The following is a 20,460-nucleotide window of genomic DNA, read 5'->3' on the forward strand; positions in this document are numbered from 1 at the left end:
GGTACGGCTTTATTCGCCGGCCGGGGGTCTCCGGCGTCCCCCCCCGCACACGGTCAACGTATCCAATCGGATTTCACTGCCACGGTGAAAGCGACTGGTTGCTCACGGCGAACCCTGTGGCAGTGGAAACCTGCTAGTTAGCCAAGTTACCCCGCTAGCCAGGCTTTGGAAAGTGGCCGGAAAGGAGGAGAGGAGCTGTCAGGATATCATCACAGCGGGGTCACGGAGTCCAAATGAATGCCTACCGATGGCTGAGCATGAACAGAGACGACATAAATTCGTATCTACGGCACGGCGAGGGTCGGGGTAGCTACAGTAATTAGCTAGCTGCTAGCTCGGCTGCTGGATACTTGGAATTCTGACAGACGACGGTTGACGTTACTTTTATCGCGTTAAAAACAGCCGTTGACGCGGCCCCGTTTCCTAAGCAACGTATCCCAACGACGTCGTCTCCTGTAGTTTCTAACCCGGTCCGAAAATAAAGCTGTCAACACCGGACAGTGTCCGCCGATAAGTGTCAGGGATTTTCAGTCTGGTTGACAGATCAACTCTGCGGGGCTTCGGCAAGCCAGCTAAATATGGTGAAGTTGCCTTTCTGACACCGACAGGAAGAGGTGGGCACCGTGTCACCAGACGTCAGAAGAACCAACTCCGCCTTCACCCAAAGGTAACCCTACGTTTTTAACAACACTATGAACACGTTAATGGATAAAATATGTTTTTGTTTTTTATTATTATTATTATTTAAACCGTGCATTTTGATATGAATAACTGGCTGCATTTGTGTGAAGACTGCACGTTTTGTAGTATAAAATGTTATTTTCTTAACTTTATCATTATAGTCTTTGAGACAATAAACTAATATCCAATCCAAGTGAACATACATACAGTATTAAAATGTTAATAATATTTAAAAAAAAAAAAACACACACACACAACAGGCGTAATAAAAAACAATTTTATTTTCTTTAAAAAATAACCCGCCCCAACAGAGTTCCCATACTATCACATACAGAGCCAAAATAATATGCTTCCATGTCCTTTCATTCAAATCTATTGGGAAGTGCTATGACAAGGACTGTTCTTGATCAGTGGCTTCAATATTGCTTAGTCAGACAGTGAGGCTGTGTGGAGAGGAGTGGACTCTCCGGGGTCCACATGATGCATTTTCCAGGGTGACTGCCATTTCGTCTCCCCCCATTTGCAAGGTGCTTTTGTGGCTTCAGTGAGTGAAGAACTGCATCTGGTTTCAGTGGTGCTGGGAAATGCCCCCAAACTGATTTTTTTTTATTTTTTTTGTAGTTTTTCCTTTTTAAAGCACAGAATAAGGGAAAGAACACTGACCCCAACTGTGAAAGGCCCGGCAACTGGTGAGCCAAAATACATAACAGGTTAATATTATATATTTATATATACAAATCACCTTGGACACAATGAAGGATCAGTAAAACGGTGTACAAAGGCATATTGATTATGCAAGTTAATAAACATGATTTAAAAATCAAACTCATCTGATCTCTTATCTTTTGATCCCTTTCAGCTCAAAGGGGCTCTGACCATCAGACAAGATTTGAGGCGCTTAAAGGGCAACTGAGGTGGAATTTTGAGACAGTCTCCACAGTGCCCTCTGGAGGATACACTCTGACACTAGTCACAATATTCATAATAATAATAATGACAAAGGAAAAAGCAGTCTTTATAACCATTACACAATCGAGGCCAAACGACTGACAGGCAGTGGCGAGCGCGAGGCTCCTACCGCTAAGGAAACCAAAATAAGGTGGCTCAGAATATCCAGTCATAAAAAATAATAACATGCATTATTTTTTTTTTTCATAAATCCAGAAAGTGACTAAATGTAAAAAGGCAGGACATATTAAGTAGTAGTAATAGTGGCCCACCCTGTCCAATGTAGCAATCCCCTATCTGTGCCGCCCATGCACACAGAGCACCAATGGGGATTGGCTAACACAAGCTAGGGGATTGGGGCAGCGGACGCTGCAGGTGTTTCATGTTAAAAATGAGAATAGACAGCCAGGATAGAAGGTGATGATGGAAAGGGTGATGAGTGAAAGTTTGGCTTGGAGGGAAATAAGGGGAACAAGTGCATTTGAAGAGGTTGGTCTCTACATGCTAAGAAAGAGACGTAGAGGGCTGTGTGTGCTTCTGCTATCCAGGCTATGAGTTGTAAATGCCTGCAGAGGGAAGAGCTGTGTGTAAGAATGGGGATAGGTGTGTACAGGTATGTAAAGAAGTGCGTGGGTGGAAGTTTAGAGTGCACTGTGTGGCGTCATCTCCACTGATACATGCTGGAATGATCTGAGCAAGGTCAATTGCTGAATGAGAGTTCAGCCTTGCAGCACTTAAGTGATCAGACTTTATATTTGCCTGCATTCAAATCTACAGAGGAGTGTTGACCTTGCCTATTGCCTTAGTTACCTCTTTGTTCTGAAAGCTATGCGAGTGCGGGTGTGAAAACTTCAAAAAAGTAGTCTGTGTCAAGCCTCAGGACAGACAAGTCTCACCATTTTGAAGTAAAATAAATCAATAAGTAAATAAAATAAAATAAAATAAAAAGTGCCTCGTAAATCTTAAAAGAGCAAAACAGAAATAAAAGATTATCTTCCTGTTTAAGTGCCCCTTTTCCATTGGTTGGCTTCACTTTTGGCTGGTTAATAATGCTGGTTTAGGTGCATGGGGTGCAAGTATATTTGATACACTCTATGCAAATGGTCCCTCTATTGTTATGCTAAGCTTGCCTCTATAGGCTAAATCTCTAAGGGACTGGCCAACCAGCACAGAGTGTGCGGCAGGTCTTCTCTCCTGTATCTACGATATGCTACACCTGCTCTTTCTGTCTGCTAATGTAAAGACCAGAGGGCTTGCCTCCTAGTACTAACAAACTCTTATGTGCAGGACTGGTGGCACCTACATGCTAACACTAAGTGCTAATGTACCATACCTCAGACTCCTCAAGGCTGTTTTAAAAAATAACATTATTCAAAAACATTAAAAACCATGAATGTAGTTCATGACAACGTTAAAATGATACATGTAAGTGTGCATGCCCAGTACCACCCCTCTAGAGGATCCCCCTTTATTAAGGGGGCTTGGAACACTGGCATCCTGCATTCGGATGGGTAAAGAGGCAGCATCGTGGTGGCAGTTAAAAAAGTTTTTTGTGATTTTTTTTTTTTTTCTCTTTTCTTATTATTCACCTATTTTCCCTCCCATCCGTATTGCATACTTACATACACAGGATTGTGAAGGTAGCGTACAATACAATTACATAATAATACCCAAGTTTTAAAAATTCAACATAAAGAGCAATAGTCCTGGTAAAGTAAAAACAATAAAATGACAATAATAATAATATTCATAACCTTTTGAGTGCATGAGGCTGTAGAGTCTGCCTGTGTTTTACAGGTGAAGGGCCTTAGGTTTTCTTGGATTTGGGTGAATGACTGGCAGGTCTGTGGAGTATGTGTGGTGGGCAGTCATTGGGAATAAGGAATGGGGATGAGGTGGTGGTGGTGGTGGGCTGTGTGCCCACTCAGGTAGAAATGAGGTGGGAGGGATCAATGGTGGTGATGGTTGGTGTAGCTCAGGCGAAGTACATGGTCCTCAGGGTGTCGTGGTGAATCTGAACTGCTTTAGCCAGCGCCTGGGGGTCCCGACCATTACTCTGACCAGACACATGGCTGCCCTCTCCACTGCGGAGAGACGACAGGAAGAGTTTTCAGAACAAATGATCAGTGATGCTTCATTGTTATTATTGCAATAAAGTCACCAATAGCGCCGGTCACAAGAATTTTTGTAACCAGAAACAGAGTCAGTTTGAGAAACTTTGTGTTATATCTTTCATAAGATAAGCACACTAACCTGTCATGTTCTTTATCCACCAGATGGTAGCGGGCACGGAAGGCCACAAGACGAGCATAGTAGGCTGGCGCAGGGATGGAGACTGAGCGGGTACAGCGCACATAAGTGTGGCACAACTGGTAAGTTAGAATCTGCAACTCATCAGCTGTGAAACGATTGTCGTCCCATAAGACGTAGTAATGAGACGGCCGGCTGGTACCCTGGACACAAAGAGAAGGCAATAACAATGAGAGAAGAAAGATATATATGCAGAAAACGGGTATGTAAAAAGCAATCAGTCTTATTATAATCTACAACTTAAATTACACTGCAAAAAGACATTCTGTTTCTATCATTACCTGTATGCCTGCATGGCTACACAGGTAGAAGTCAAACTCAAAGGGGTGAGTGATGCTGGTGTCCACTGTTGTCCCTGCAGGAATATTCCCACTCTTCCCAATCTATCAAAAGGAAACACAAGATGGCATTTATTACATATGAAAATACAAGTGAAAATAATCATGCAAGTATGATTTTTTTTTTTTTTTTTTTTTTAAAGTTTAAGAAAATAGAAAGCTTACCCTTTCAGACTTGTCAGCACAGAAGAGGCGTGTGTGGTGGCGTTTCTGCACCACAATATAGGTGATGCCTGGCTGATAGTCTTTCTCCAACTTGATACATGCATCTCTGATGGCCAGGAGCTCGTAGTGGAGAATCTAGACAAAAGAACATTGATGGTTGATGCACTAAAAAATGAACTATATCAGCTCGAGCGCTAATAAACAAAGAACTCTCATCAGTTTCAACTACCATGACGCCCGATTACCTGCGGCAACTGTCCCTCAGGAACTCCGTCTCTGTAGAAAATGATCCTGGTGGGCTTGAACCGGGTCGATTTGTAGAACTGAATGAGCAGTTCCCGCACCATGTAAGACAAATCTTCAATGATCTCCTGCCTGGGTCTCTGGACACGCACTGTGGCACAGTATCTGCTGGGATGAGCATCCATACTGCCTACCACCTGGAAGACAGGGGAGGAAGGGAGTAACAGTTGAACGGAGCACTGTCAAAAAGTGTGCTATTAGGTATTGTATATTGCTTTGCAAGACTTTTCACTTCCACGCAATAGTTGTAACATTGTTCTCCAAATTTTAAATCAGAACATCTGTCCTATTCTGCTTTAAAATTTGTTACGTAGTCTTAATTTGCTGCATTTAGAATTGTATGTTTACACAGACAAAAAAAACTAAAAAAGAAAAGAACTAAACAGTAGTAAAACGGAAAAAGTATAAAAATGAGAAATACTTGAAATAATCTGTCGTGCAGTAACAGCATTCACAGAGCAACAGTTTCATTGTCCTTTCACTGTCGTCAGTCGTTTGTACCCATGTGTATATTTATACATTAGCATCCCCTAGAGGCTTCCAGTGAGAAGCATCAGAGGCTCAAAATCCATCTTTTCTTTTTAGTCCCTCAAATCCTTACACTGCACTACAATTTTATTTTTTCACCAGTTTTCTCCTCAGACAGGAGGATCAAGACAGACCCACTCTCCTCTCCCATCCTCTCTGTGCGTGACTCAAGCGTTTGTCATAATTGCTAGGCAACAACACAGCCAACCACAGTCGAGCTGAGGTCAAGGGCGGACGACTGGCGAACGAGGGTTGACGTCATTTCCTTTTTGAACGTGAGTCAGTGATGAGCCATTTGTTTTCCTTCATCCCTCACTCCTCTCTTAGTACTTTTTTTTTTCTTTGTTCAGACCCATTTATTGTGTATCCAAGTTTAAACGAAAAGTCAGATTGACTGCAGATGTTTCTCATAAAATGGACTTTTAAATCAGGGAGTGTCTGGGCATTTACTACTGATTTTATTAAGTCGTGTTGGTGAAATGTTCTGATCAGCCAAAATTCTTCAACAGCTCTTCAAGCTAAGCTGTTGGGTAAGAGTGAGAGTACACAATATAATATATATAAATAAACAGCTACAACTAATGATTTTAATGAAAATGCCTAAATAACTTTACAGATGCCTACCACAGGGTGAGGAATTCATCTCATCTACCCAAAGAACATAATAGTACTTCCCCATTTTTACTGTGCACTCATGTTACCATAACAGTCAAACTAACTCACATATGAGCTGAATGTAATGACATTTGCTGTCGTGTTTTAATTAACTTCATCTGTGTTAGATATTAAAAAAAAAAGGTGGGGAAGTGCTTCAGCCTCAAACAAACTATTTATGCCTGAAGGATTCTTCTCTTAGCAGCGTTGCTGAGCGCCATGACCTATTACTTGATGCCACTGTCACTAAGCAACCACAACCATGTGCATTTGCTTTTCTATGACATCTTGAGGTCATTTGCATTATTTACATGTCCTTGTCGTTTTTCTGATTTGCCTATTAAAAAAAAGGAGTGCTCTTGCCAACTTAGCATCTGGACGGCCATCAGAGACACTACGCTGTGGCAATAAGTGTGTAATTTTCATATTATCTATGTACTTATAAAAAGAAAATGAAAAAGTTTTTATGGCTTTGAAAAAGTAATTAAAAAAACCAAGGTTGAAATGTCTGTGTTGGCAACCACCCACCATTCTTAAAAGGCAACTAGTCCCCCCCGATCCACCATCTGTGTATTAGAGCTGATACAGAGCTACTGTATTTGGTGCTGCTGTGTCCAACACACCCAGCAGCAGTGGACAAAACGTGGTACTGGTAGCTAAGTGCCTTAAAGGGCCAGTGTGTAACATTTAGGAGGATTTATTGACAGAAATGGATATAATATAATATTCCATATAATATTTAGCCTTTTTCTGAGCTGTATTCAAATGGTTGCAATCTACAACTTCACCACTAAATGACACTAAATCCAACACACTGGTCCTTTAAGCCAGTGGTTCTCAAACTGGGGGTCAGAACACCAACTCGATTATTCTGGGGGGTTGAGACTCTAAAAGGTTGAGAACCACTGCTTCAAGCTGCTGTTCTTCTTATTATCAACACTAATATAAATGCTGACTTAATGACTGTACTAAACAAAACAAAAAAAATATTGTTCCTAATAAAAAAAAGTTGGTCTCAAAAGCTGAATTCTCCTAATGTGTGTCTTGGTGGCAGTTTTAGAGTTATACTATAACATAACAAGAAATGAGTCTCTTTCAGCCTGTCCCCTTAGATCAAAGTCTTAATTTTCTGGCTCCAGTACCTGACATAGATAGCAATAAACCACAAACCCAAACACAGTTTTTAAAACACCCCTTCATAAACCAATGGATAATGTCAAATGTTTGTTTCAATAAACTGGACTTCATTTTCAATAATCAAGTAATCATTTAGCAATAATGAGAAATGCTCATCACAAGTTATCAGAGCCAAAAGCAATCCAGTGTCCCCCCCCACACATGGGCTTAACCTGCACGCCCTGACTTTATGTGACTCGCAGTAGTTGCACAATCCCTTCCTTTTCCTGAGATTGTATTCAAGGTCAGCTTGTGTTGCTTAGTGAAGGTGTTATGTCTGAGACTTACAGCAGTAATGGAGGGCTTCTTGCCATCTCCAGCAGGGGGGTGTGTGACATCTGCTCCCAGGAAGATAACCGGCTGCTGAAACACTGCTGACCTGAGGGAGCGATTGGAGGAGGAGATGCAAATTAAACTAGCTCATAAAGGCAGTGTGCAAGGATGCTTTTTAGGCATTGTATTATCACCACATGTTGAGATGGGTCAATATACAGTATGTAGTCAAGCTGGACTTTGTGGGCAGAACTTAAATTGTAACATGTAAATTGTTGCAACAGGAGATCAAATATACTTTTAATAAGGAGACCAAGTAAAGGACAACACTTGCATCTTAGGTGTTATTATGGCAGGAATACAATACGAGTATAAACCTATGATTTAACAGTAATATACACCATAAGGCTGCAGTCTTGTGTCTACACATGTTTATTTGTGACATTAACATTGTTAAAATTCTCACCGTTGTTGCAATGACTGTGTACAACTAATTCAAAGGCAGCCTAAACAAATGCTCACCGTTGGTGAGGGACCAGGATGTTGTTGATGCCTCCCAGCTTCACATTGATCTTGAGGCAGAGGTTGGAGAGGGTCTGAGGTGAGGTCTTCACCACGTTCTTCACCTGGACACACTGCGTGGCCATGCCCAAGAGGGTATCTCCCACGCGCTTTACCTCCGCTAAAGGGGACAGTTTGGGAATGGGACATGAAGAGCAGCACGATGCTAAAGGACTGAGGTAGCATTTGTGTGAAGTTCCATTTGTAAGCAACTACTCTTGCTGATGATGATTCAACAGCAGAATATGTCCTTAGATGGTTTTGTGGTTTGATGACAATTTTAGACACCTTTTTCTTTACAGACATAAACATAAACATATCTGAGACAACAAAGATAGCCCACCATAGACAGGAGTTTTTCCTGGCAGGATGACGATGATGAGCTGCAGTCCAGAGTAGGTGTTCTTCAGGTGTCTGAACATGGGCTCCACGCTGTCTGCTCCCTGGGCATATTTACAGAAGCATGGCTGTCCCTGAATGGGCATCCCAGCATCCTTAGAGATTTTACGCAGCTGGTCTGTGAAGTTCCTGAGAAGAAACCGGAGTAGTTGAAACAAAATTCAGCAAGCTAAAGACCAAGGTTTCTCATATTTTGTCTTGCATTGTATCCAGGCCCTATCATTGGGAAATATCATTCATTATATTATAAAGGGATAAATCACCAAAGAGATACAAAATGTAGGCTAAATATGGCATTCTGGGGGCACATTTTTTTCTCTTGCTAGCAGCTAAAGCACAAAAGCCAAAGACTAGAAAACGATTTAATTCCCCCCTAAAATGAATTTCCTCTGTTACTACTCATTAGTACTTACTTGAGCACCTCTTCTCTGCACTGTTTCTGGGGGGCAAAGCAGGCAATCGCCCACACTTTGATCTCAATGCCGTTATAAAACTGCTTCCCCCTCATGTCCCACACTCCCTGGTTGGGGGTAGCTATGGCACGGTTCTGAGGAAGAGAGGACCAGAGGAGATAAAGTTTAAACCAAATCAGGTCATATCTACAGAAATTATTTCAACTACTGTGTTAGTAAAAAATGCAACTGATGGAGTTTTGTCTTTCTAGTTCCAGACTCTCCAAAAACTGTTTTAAATAAATAAATAAATAAATGAATAAATGAATGAATGAATGAATGAATGAATTTACCCGTCCTCCATACTGCAGGATAGGGGCTGGAAGCACCCTGCCCGTCACCTCAGCCATGTCATCTTTCACCTTGATTCCAAACTCCTGGATGTACGGGTCCAGGTTGAAGTTTGCATTCTTCATCTGTGGAAGGTGAAGGACATTCATCATTATCTCACAGTAATCATAGAGTGTATAGGAATGTATCCTATTACACTTGTCGTTTCATCCGTTGTGTGACCTCCGCCCACCAGATGTCTCTAAAACTCACCAGCCTGCTGATCTCCTCTTGTCTGTCGGGTGCGGAGCGAGCTGTGGCTTTGATCATAGTGGAGGTCTGATTATCAGTCAGTTTCTTGATGCATCGTTGACCTGCTACAATGTTACACACCTGGAACGAGTAAATCCACAGTCACTGGGTGGTAAACATTGGTTTTTCACATGCACTAGGTCCTGTATGTATCTCAAACAGTCACTGTACATGGTGTTGTTAGATATCAACACTTTTAATTGGTTCAGTCTTTGAATTAACTCAGTTATTGTATCCCAGTTAGATCGTCCCTGTACTCTTCCTCACCTCCAGGGGCAGGTAGGTGTGCTTCTGCTCCTGTCCCACCTGTAGACAGGGTAGGTGGGGGTATTTTAGCTGCAGGTTGTACTTCTGCTTGAAGTACTGGGCCACTGTACATTCTACTGTCTGCCCACTTTCGAGCTGGAGGGGAAACCTGGTAGAAAAGACAAGACACGTGAACTTTTGTATGATAAAAAGGATGGTAAAAGGATGAGGAAGTTGCCTTTGTTGTTATGTTTTCCAAAAATGTTTGAGTCGATGCGCCCCTGCATGGTCATGAGTGTGTGGCACATGAGTGAATGTCATCATCATCACAATGAATCACTGGCCACCTCCTGATCTGCTGAGTCATGCAGGTTGATGTTAAAATGTTAAATGTTAATAGTAATGACAATCACAAGTATTGTATTAAACAGGTGGTTAAACAGAACGTTTGTTTCCATTTTTTAACCAAACGTCTAATCTGTGAAACAATTTACCAAATAGTATTTCAACATTTCTAAATAAATAATTTTAGATGAAATACTGATACTAATACTTGTTTATATAAGAGGACCTTTTGTTACAAAATAATGGTGCGTTTCCAACATACAAACTTTCCCAAGGGGCCGGGAATCTTTTGAGGAAGTCAGGACCTAGCTTTCAGCTAGGGATTATTATAGTTCCTCTAGGAGTATTGCCAAAAATGACTCAGATAATGAGAGACAGAGGTCGAGGGGGCTAGTGAGTGGATGAGAAAAAGGGAGTGGCAGTGAAGAAACATTGAGTGTGAACAAGGGAGACAAAATGTTTAAGAAAAATAAATAACCATGAAACACTGTCTCCTTTTCATTCATTTATTTAACCGTCAGAATCATGGAACAGTAACGACAGAAAAGAACAGGGTGAATCTTATTGTTTCCTCATGTATGAAAAATGGATTTCAAACTCCACCACAGTTTTATAATCCGTCACAGATATAATTTGCCTCATCTTCGCTGTTCTTCAGATGCAGAGGAAACCCAAACTGGAATGTGCAAAGGGGAATTTCTTTCCTGTGGCTCTTTAATACCACTCTCTGCACTATTTGGTTGAAATTAGCTATTAAACTATCTCAATGGCAAACAAAATTATCTAATTCCATATGAGAAATTTGTCCATAGCCGTCATACATGTGGTTGGTTGCTTATTGTAAGTCACTTACAAAAGCATCTACCGTATGAATCTAAAACAATGCAATTCAATGCTGTCTGCATACTTACGTCTGGTGGCTGGCGGGTCGTCGGGTGACATTGCATACACGGTATTTCCTCTTCATTTGGCCACAGTGGGTCACCTCCACTTTCAGGCCTGGTAATGCCGTCAATAAATGGGGTACACAAGCATTAAGACAAACAGAAAGACAAAGACAGACATTATCACTACAAGCAAATTCAATTAAAAGAGCTTCTTGTGAAATAACAACGCAACACAAGTAAGTTAAAAAGGAAATGTCACTGATAAAAAGTGGCAGTTACTTATGAATAAGGTCTTGGAAGGGTTTTGAAATGTATCTACCAGGTGTAAAGTGATGAAATAATCTTTAGATGGGCCATGAAGGCGTATATTTATTTTCTTGCTGAAGGCTTACGACGGTGTGTTTGGAAGACACTTCCTCACTGGCCAGCAGCTCACCTTTAATCTCCTTGGTGAAGCGGACCCTTTGCGAGTCAGTGAGAGTCTTGGGCTGCTCATCGATATTGCGAATGTCCAAAACCTCACACATGAACTCAATTACAGGCTGGGCTTTGTAGAAGGCCGTAGCGGACACTAGAGGGAGACAGAGAGCAATAAGTCCATAGAAGAGCAACAAAAAGGTACATAGATGTCCAAATTTTTTATGAGCCTTGACATCGCCAGTGAAGGCATTTATCAAAGCCAAATTAATGTTAAAATAAAAAAGGTCAAATTAAAGCAGCCAACAGAAAGGAGAGCAGGTGGATATATTTATGATATCATTATTATAAATCGTGATTGGTGGTTCAAATCCTCTTTGGTCCTGGAGTCAATTTTACTTATCAGCATTTGTTTCTGCCCAGTCATGCAAAGTCAGTAAAAAGCAATGAGATCACTGACTGACTGTGCACACTCTGATAGAAAGGTCTTCAGTGACTCACCATCAATGTTAAGCATCATCTTCCACATGGCGGGGCGCACAGACTGGTGGAAGCCAAACCAGACTTCCCTCCCCCCACCCAGTGGGTGGTAGTAGCCTTCAGGTGGGGAGAAAAATGAACGGCCCACTGGAGTGTACCTAATTGGAGGAGGTGGGAAGGTGAAAATGATGAATGTGCAAAATGACTAAACTGAATTAAAAGCATGACCTCAGCGTGACTTCATGTCCAGTAAAGTTGTCGTCTCATGTAGGAAGTTTCAGAATAAGACAACTCTTTGTATTCTACCATTAGAAAAAACAAGAAAACTTGAATGGAAAAACACCAAAATGGGAGTTATAAGAAAGAGAGCTTTTTCTGAAAGAGATGGGGAAACATGATCACTGAACTGACTACTTTTTCCACAAACATCTCTGGCTTAAGGACTTTCTGACCATTTTCAGGTCAAGTCCTCAAGCAAGTTTATTATTCCCCTTCTCAGCATTATTCGGTGGACACTTTCACACAGGTCTCAGCTAACAAGCATCTTTTGTTTAGTGACTCTGAACCCTGGAGCTATGGATGGTTTAATGCAAGTGAATGGAACAACCGACCTCGCGAGGCTGCACGGGTATAATGTCAACAAAAAAAAATAACTTGGCAAAAACACGACTTTCCATTCTCCTTTTAAGACGCACAGGTATACAACTCTCAGAGAATTTGACAGGAGCAGTGATTTTGCAGTGTGTGTGTGTGTGTGTGTGTGTGTGTGTGTGTGTGTGTGTGTCTGTGTCTGGTATAACTAAGAGAAGGGGTTATTATGGTGTACCTCATAGAGGCCAGGTGGCGCATGGCCACATCCAGGGCTTGAACCGAGTCGAGGGGGACCTGCAGACGGCCGCTGACCAGAGTCTCCTGCAGCAGGCGCCATGACACCTTGGCCAGCCAACGGATGGACACCTTGAAGATTCGGTCCTTACCCTCACCTGGGATGGTTACCTCAAAATCCACCTAGAGAAATAGAGGACAGAAAGGACAGAAAAGGAGAGGAGAGGTAAAGAACAAGGTGGGAAACCCTACTTGATACAGGATTTGTTATTCAAGAAGGTACTTCAAATTACAGAAGAAACACCTTGCCTACCACACATCACCTACAATGAGCATGCATGCTTTTGATTTTTGACTACCCACAGTCTTGCCATCACCGTGAGGTTGCCACATGACCAGTGGAGACCCCTTTGGACAGAGCCAGGCTAGCTATCTCCCCATTTCCAGTATTTATTCTAATGTTAGCAAACTGGCTGATAAAAGAATGGTGCTGATTTTTGTGTCTAACTCTAAGCGAGAAAATGTCAAATTATTTTTAAGATACACGCATATATTAAACCTAGAAGTCTCCAACCAGACAGTAAAAGTGTTCCATAAAAGTGTTTGTGAACACTGGGATAGACATATTTTATGAAACATAATAAAGATAGAGATAAAAACATAAAATATTGCCTGCTTTTCTGTGTTTTTTCTTCCCTAGAGAAATAGCGTAATTTGGGGCTTATGGTTGACTTTATTGTTCCCTGTTAAGAAAATAATTGCTGATTATGACAGGGTGTAACAGTGTAAGGCATAACCACTTCAAACATCTACCTTCTCACTCCCAATAGGAAGTGCTAGCACCGTGTAGATGTTCTTTTTCCCGTCATACACTGGCTTCCTGTCGCCAAAGAGCTGGGGCTTGAAGTGTTGCACCATGTATTCCACCACCTCCCTGTAGGAAGCACACGCAAAAACACAATATGGGATTAACATGCGCCAGGAACAGAAGGAAAGACCCTCCTCTACCAATTAAACCCATCTCCTGATCAGAATGCTCTATTGTGATCAGAAGGGGGAAGTGGCTCTCGAGATGATAGAATATTGATCAAGCAGGATACAGCTGCTGGGTGCAATATTTCATGGTCACAGGGGGAGAGGCGAGGACAAAAAGAGTGAGGGTGTGGGCGGGGGGCCACCTTTCAATGCACGGTGCCTTGGCCTTCATACAAGAGTGGGGGATGAGGATTTGTTCTGAAAAGAAAAAGGTCAAAGGGCTTGACCTTTGCATGCCTTCTTGGAACCTTTGTCTCGAACCCTAAAAGCAAAAAAGGCCGATGTTCAGAGACCCTCTCTGAATGTTAGAGATGGGGGTACTAATGCATGCAATTTTCAAGGATTCTTCTATAATATTTCTGAGCAAACAACTCTCAACTGTCTAATTACAAATAGATTACTGATTTCTTTATTTGTTTCTGTTTACATCCTTAATTAGGAAGACAACAAAAGCTTAAGGACTCTCCTAGAGTGCTCTCTAGACAACCTTGTCTTTCTGCTGAGATCAGAAATAGAAGATTGTTTGATTAATCATTAATATGAGCACACTAGTGTTGGGTTCAAGCTATTTGAATAAAGAAGAAATATATAATTATATGTAATTATATGTATTATATGTAATTTGTATATAAGTTATTCCTTCAAGAAAATGAATTTGATGGTCTTGAGAAAACATGTAAAAACAAACAGTTAATTCATTCAGACTGCACAAATAACATTGTTAACAATAATGGCTGCCTGATGATATAATGGACACACAATAAATATGAATGTTTTCTAGATTGAAAGACAGTTACACCGTATCTTTCTAAACGATTACTGATGATTACCCAGAGGCTCAAGGCTATTAGTAAGCCATACTGTAAGAGAGACAGATCGGGCTAGTGCCAGGAAACTGACAAGAAACAATGTTAGCCTATATATATATATATATATATATATACACATATATTTTATATTCCTGCTTATAGCCTGTCCCTGATACCTGACACATGACTCCACACAAAAGGACAACTGTGGGACGTGATAGCCAATCATATCCACTAAGGTTGTAGTCCGGAATGGAAAGCCGAGTAGGGAAAGGGGGCAAAAAAATGGCACTCATGCCATTATAGAAAGATAAAACATGGTGACACATATGTATGTGTGGCGTGTTGCCATTTCCCCTCAAAGGCAGACAAGACAGTCCTTTTTTTTTTTTTTAAAGGAACTGCCTCTCTGGAGAGCCATGACAAAAGTCAGCAAGATGGACAGACAGCACAATCCCCTCCCTGAATTTCATAATTTATGTTTATGTGCAGTTTGATGCTTGGATTATAGTAATAAACGTGACAAATCACAATCATGGCAGCTCTTTTTTGTTTCCAATTCGTCACAGCTGAAAAGAGTATCTGGATGGGGCCACTATAAACTGTCTAGGGACTAATAGCTCCTTTAAAAAAAAAAGTATTGAATGAAACACATAGCAACTCACACAGCAATCCATATTAGCCTGTATATTTATTGAGTGAACCAAATGAGGACTCTTCACTCTCTTCACCATTAACAGAATACTGATGAATTACCTTTTTTGCAAGCTTTTAAATGCAGGCAATAGATGCCTATTTCGGCTCCTGAATGATAGACTGGCATTTATTCTATCCAATAATATCTTCAGGATGCTCCCTCATATTAGTGACTGCATCTAATTGACACAACCAATTTTATTTAACCTGCATTAGACAGCGAATGGTTCAACCATCCAATAAAAAGGGCTTCTTCAAGCACGTATAAACACCAGCCAAGGTGAAAGGGTCAGTTAAGTTAGATTCACTTTTGACTCCACCATCTGTCCGGTCCAGTCACTCTAGCACAGCTACTGCGGAGAGGGAAGGCCTCCTATTGCTTAATGTGATCTGAAAGTCATGCATACTTAGTGTTCGGTTTTTGTCTGATTATGCACAGATTCTGGGACTTTTCTCACATAGCTTTTTGCTCTTCGAGGCCTGACGAGGAGTCACACTAGGTATTATTTTCACAGAGGCACTGCTTTCAATATAAAGCCACAGAATTAGGTAATCTGAAGTTTGGAAAATATGTTTCATCGGCTGAAAATATCAGAAGCAGGTCATGAGGTTCAGGTTTTTTGCCTCTTAATTGAGAAATATGTAACTAAATGTCAACTTATACTGCATCCCAATCAAATATCTGTTCTCTTAGGTAACAGCACTGCATGCTGCAATCATAAAGCATGGTAAAATTTGTAAAAACCAATCTAGGTATGGCATATTTTTTATTATTTCCCCCCACACAGAAACACGGCAATCAACCAGTAAAAATAAATAAATAGTTGTTGCAAAGAATTGCATTTAAATTTCAGCAGCATTGTTCAAAGTGACTGTTACTGCTGCCTCCTGAAAGACAACACAGTGATTACAAGTGACTGTTGGGGCTTTCATTACCCAATTTCAAACTGTTCCACAGTGCAGACATTTCAGCTGCTGGTTGACTTCTTAAAGTGCTTGCTGTGCTGCCACACATTAATAACCATTTATGACACATGACAACTGACAAGTACTGATGCTTCAGATTAATTCGGGACATCACAGACAAGAAATACAAGGCACGCTGTGACTGTTATCAGATGAAGATGTAACCACAGTCTTTACATCTTATTACCTGTTGACTCTCCGTGGGCACTTGTCGGGCTTAATGTCCACCTCATAGTGATAGACGTCCATCTTTGGGATCTCCACCTCGAAGTAGTTGGCCAGCAGCTTGATGGGCTTGCCCACGGTACCCATGCCTGGCCGGCGGGGGGGCATGGAACACCTGCTGCAGGGGTGGGGGGAAGGCCCCCATGGGCACTGGACAGACAGCGGATAGGGAGCCATCGACAAGGACAGGTGACAGAGGGGAGGAGGTTCAGAGCAAAGAGGGTAGGAATGAAGAAAAAGGATGTACAAAAAGAGCGGGAACGGAAAAAGGAGAGGTCAAAGCAAAGGAAGGGCAGAGGAAAAGCAGGCACACAAGAGATGAACAACAGTTAAGTGGGGAGGTGGCAAAGGAAGTGGTTGTGAGCAGCAGAGGACAGGGCAAAAAGGGCAAGAAATGTGGGTTAAAATCGGGAAGGAAGCGTAGGCAGAGGCCAAGAGGACATGATGGGTGGAAACCAAAGTAAGGGGCAGAAACAGGAAGATGGTAACAGGGAGAGGGAAGATAGGAAAAGAGAGAAACAAAGAGAATGGAACAGTTTAGAAGCAAAATGGGGCATATGGGGCCAGGGAAGGGGAGAGAATAGGTTATATATGTGGTAAGATAAAGGGTGATGGAGGAGGATATTGACAAGGCATAAAGAAGAGGAGAATGAACAACCGGATTAGGTCAAATGAGGATGAACAAGGGAGAGAAGGGGAGAAGGGGGGGGAGAGAAATTATGGTGGAGGAAGAAAAGGAATAGATTAGAAAAAAATACTTCTTTATGTAGCAAAGTGTAGTGGAGATGTTTGTAATTCAGCTCCCATTCATTTATCAAATGAAGTTCAGTTGGGTTTCTGACACACCCCTCCTAAACAGATCACCAACAATTATAATAATAACAGATTGATGGTTTAAGCCATTTATCAAACATCTGCTGGTTCCAGCTTTTAAAATAATAACTACTTGCAGCATTAGACATAGATTGCACTTTTAAAACTAGCCCAATTTCTGAAAATGTATTCGTCCAACACAAACATATGCAACTTATTACGAAGAATACAACTTAAACCTCACCGATTAGGGACTATCGGTGACCACGCTAGCATCATGTCTGAAAAAACAAGTCTGAGCCAGTCAGGAGGGCTAATACAGAGGGGCTCCTAGACTGGGTGCTAAATGTGAGGCTAGCTGTGACTCCTGCCTGAGAGGGGCCCAGTGCCTTAACCTCTGGGTCCCCAGAGACCAGTCCTCCTCCACCATAACAAAGACCCCAGCTGCCCCGCTCCTCCGTCTCACACTCACACACAAATACACGGGTGTATGACAGAGGGAGCGCCCTTGCTACGGCGAACACAACACTCATACACACAAACACAGGGGGCCCCCTCTACATTCCCAGCCTCACCATGGAGACACCACGGCAACACAGTATTGTCATGGATATCAGGGGACCACTGTGTGTGTGTGTGTGTGTGTGTGTGAGTTTTTGTGTGTGTGTGTAGGGCTGTTGGAGGAGACGGGAGGAGGCAGGGTGCCGCTGTGGTCATGCTGAAGAGACCTTGGCCTTTTTGGTCCTGCACTGAGCATGTTCCCACATTGGGCCAAGGCGCCTGTGTCTCCCAAACTGGAAAAGCCATGCTTTATGTAGCTGCTTTGGAAATCCTTGGGTCAAGCATGCCACTCAATCATATGTTCACTAAGCCTTCAGATGACGGGAAGAGTAACATTAGCCATAAAACACAGAAACATGCTCTAATTAGAGCGTGTGTGTGTGTGTGTGTGTGTGTGTGTGTGTGTGTGTGTGTGTGTGTGTATCTAGGTGTAAAATCACACTTCTCTACAACACATCTGACAAACACCATAAACACAGACACCAGACATGTGTTGACTACACATACTCCACACATATGTGCAAGGAAGCATGTATGAGGGAATACGTGAGCGTCTACACTGCGTTGTGATTGTTGCACACTCACACAATGACACACACTTCGCCCTCGTGCCAGTGAAGGCAGATGGTGAGAAGCGGAGCCAGCGCTCTCACATATCCCGAGACAATAGCGGTCCTTCCCTGGCGGTAAGACTTAAAGCAGAGCTTTGGTGCTGCATCACAACACGAAGACACTCACTGCTTACTGTCTGTACAATGACGTAACAAAGCAATAAGCCCAAGTCACATGGGAATGACTATTTTAAAGTTATATCTGGGAGAACATGTACGTTTTTGTGCTCTTTTGGTTCATTAATGGCTTTGGCTGTGGATTCAAGGCAAGTACACACTGAAACAGAAAAATATATGACAATGAAATGAGCATTTAAAATCTCACAATGATGAACGGTAGTGGATGTTTACTAGGAGACCCCTTCCCTCATCAGGAGATCACAGAAGACCAAGTACATGAATGAGAAGGAACAGCCAATTATGCATCAATTGTTTTGGCCAAACTAGTTGGCTCTCTGAATAATTGGCTGTTGACCATGAGCTAAACATGGCAATCAGCTCAATCTTGGAAAATAGCACATTGAATAATCACACTTCAAAACACAAAAGCAGACTTTGAGATGAGGGGCCCCGGGGGGCCCTTCACCCATCCTTAAAAAATAAAAACAAAGCCTATTCAACTGACTTCAACAATGCGTTATCTAGATTGACAATGCAATTTCAACCTCAGGCCTGCGTGAAAATAAAAACAGCCTGAATATATCCAAAGAGGATTCAGAGGTGGTTAGTATGATCTATTCACAAGGCCGCCACCTTAAAACAAACAGCATTCAATTAATAAACGCTGCCTTACAAAGGTACAAAACGGGCTCAGTGCTGGATTATAAATGCCATGGTTCAAGATTTTCCACAATAGGTGGACTTCAGACCTGGGCACAAAGTCAAACACTACATAGTTTGTGTTTTAATTGGCTGCCTCCATATCTCAGTATCATCCACGAAGCCTGCCAGACAAAGATCATCACTGGCTGTAAATCTGAAAGTGAAGCATGCACAGCAAAAGCCCCCCCCATACACATGCAATGCAATGCACAATGAACTCTTCCCAGGTCTAAAAAAAAACAGGCTTATGTCAACTCTAAAAGCAGATATAACAATTATGGATTATTTTTGGTTCCACATGAATAAATAATTCGTTTGTCTCTGCAGATGTTAGGCCTGTGTCCCTCATGTGCGCATGTAAGGTATAGGTGTTAAACACTCTCCAGACAACCTGAACAGAGTGAGTAAGCTGCCAGTGAAAGGGGAAACGGGTCTGCTGTGTGTGGGGTGTGTGTGGGGTGCAGCCAGCTGCTGCTGCTGCTGCTGCTGCTGCTGCTTGAAGGCGGGCTTCACCTCGTCCCTCCTCACCGAGATTCCCACGACCTCCCTGCCCCCGCGCATGGCTGAGGATATTGTCAGTGCCCCAAAAGGCTTGTCTGCAGCTATAAATCTGGATAAATAATAACGCTCCGTGCAAAAGTGCTGTGCATTCAGACTGCAAGACTTCCAATCTCCCACACTCTCTCTTGTGTAAACGTTGCGATGCAACAGACAGGGTTGTCACCAAGCCTCCTTGTGCATCCCCCCCTGACTGCTAAAAGGCCAGACTACAAGTGCCCCGTTTTTTTTGCAGTCTATATATGCAGCCATAACTCGGGTATCCTGGTTGATAGCATGTTAAAGCACTAAAGTAAAAAAATAAACCTACCAGCGCCAGACGGTCCCGGCTCCATCCCATTCACTTAGCAGAGCGGGTACAAGCTAGCTAGTCCGGGGTGCTGTGGCCAAACCGCCGGCCCCTTCAGGCTGGAAGCGTCTCAGACCTCCAGCCCCCTCCTCTCGGCGTGCAGTCTTCTCCTTTTCTCGGTGTACCCCCGCCCCCTGCCCCTACCTAGAACCCCCAGACCCGCAGAGGAGTTAAGGGCTAACGGCGGATAGCTGCCCGTTGACCCTGGAGCCAGTAGCCGCGGAGCTGGAGGGAGATACCGCCTTAATTCTGACCGCTCTTCCTTCGCGGGGCAGTGTGGTCCCTCCCGGGCGCCGTGATTCCGCCGATTGTCCGCGGCGCTGTGATTTCTCGTCGGTCTGTGGTGCTCCTGCTCACCGTTCAGGCAGGATTCTCCAGCGGAACAAAAAAAGGCCAGCCCCTCACCCCCCAAAAAATCCGAAACTTCTTCTTTGTCATTAAAAAA

At 42.6% G+C, this 20,460-nt stretch overlaps 1 protein-coding gene and 1 long non-coding RNA gene across 2 annotated transcripts; one reads left to right on the forward strand and one right to left on the reverse strand.

Annotated features, from left to right (window-relative positions):
- The first annotated feature begins 521 nt into the window (after positions 1 to 521).
- LOC127366596 (uncharacterized) lies at positions 522 to 6,900 on the forward strand. Its single transcript, XR_007885338.1, has 3 exons — positions 522 to 667; positions 3,906 to 4,946; positions 5,376 to 6,900. It is a non-coding gene; the product is annotated as an uncharacterized LOC127366596 (long non-coding RNA).
- On the reverse strand, positions 945 to 20,460 carry ago1 (argonaute RISC component 1). Its single transcript, XM_051405668.1, is given in 20 exon segments — positions 945 to 3,713; positions 3,883 to 4,082; positions 4,221 to 4,322; positions 4,443 to 4,577; positions 4,688 to 4,882; positions 7,392 to 7,482; positions 7,899 to 8,058; positions 8,281 to 8,465; positions 8,750 to 8,883; positions 9,082 to 9,204; positions 9,332 to 9,451; positions 9,638 to 9,785; positions 10,873 to 10,960; positions 11,285 to 11,419; positions 11,767 to 11,903; positions 12,572 to 12,753; positions 13,384 to 13,504; positions 16,264 to 16,403; positions 16,405 to 16,451; positions 19,977 to 20,460. Coding segments are annotated over 20 exon segments (2,577 nt in total). The 5' UTR covers positions 20,002 to 20,460; the 3' UTR covers positions 945 to 3,604.

This window comes from Dicentrarchus labrax, unplaced genomic scaffold, assembly GCF_905237075.1.
Source record: "Dicentrarchus labrax unplaced genomic scaffold, dlabrax2021, whole genome shotgun sequence".
Taxonomy (NCBI): domain Eukaryota; kingdom Metazoa; phylum Chordata; class Actinopteri; family Moronidae; genus Dicentrarchus; species Dicentrarchus labrax.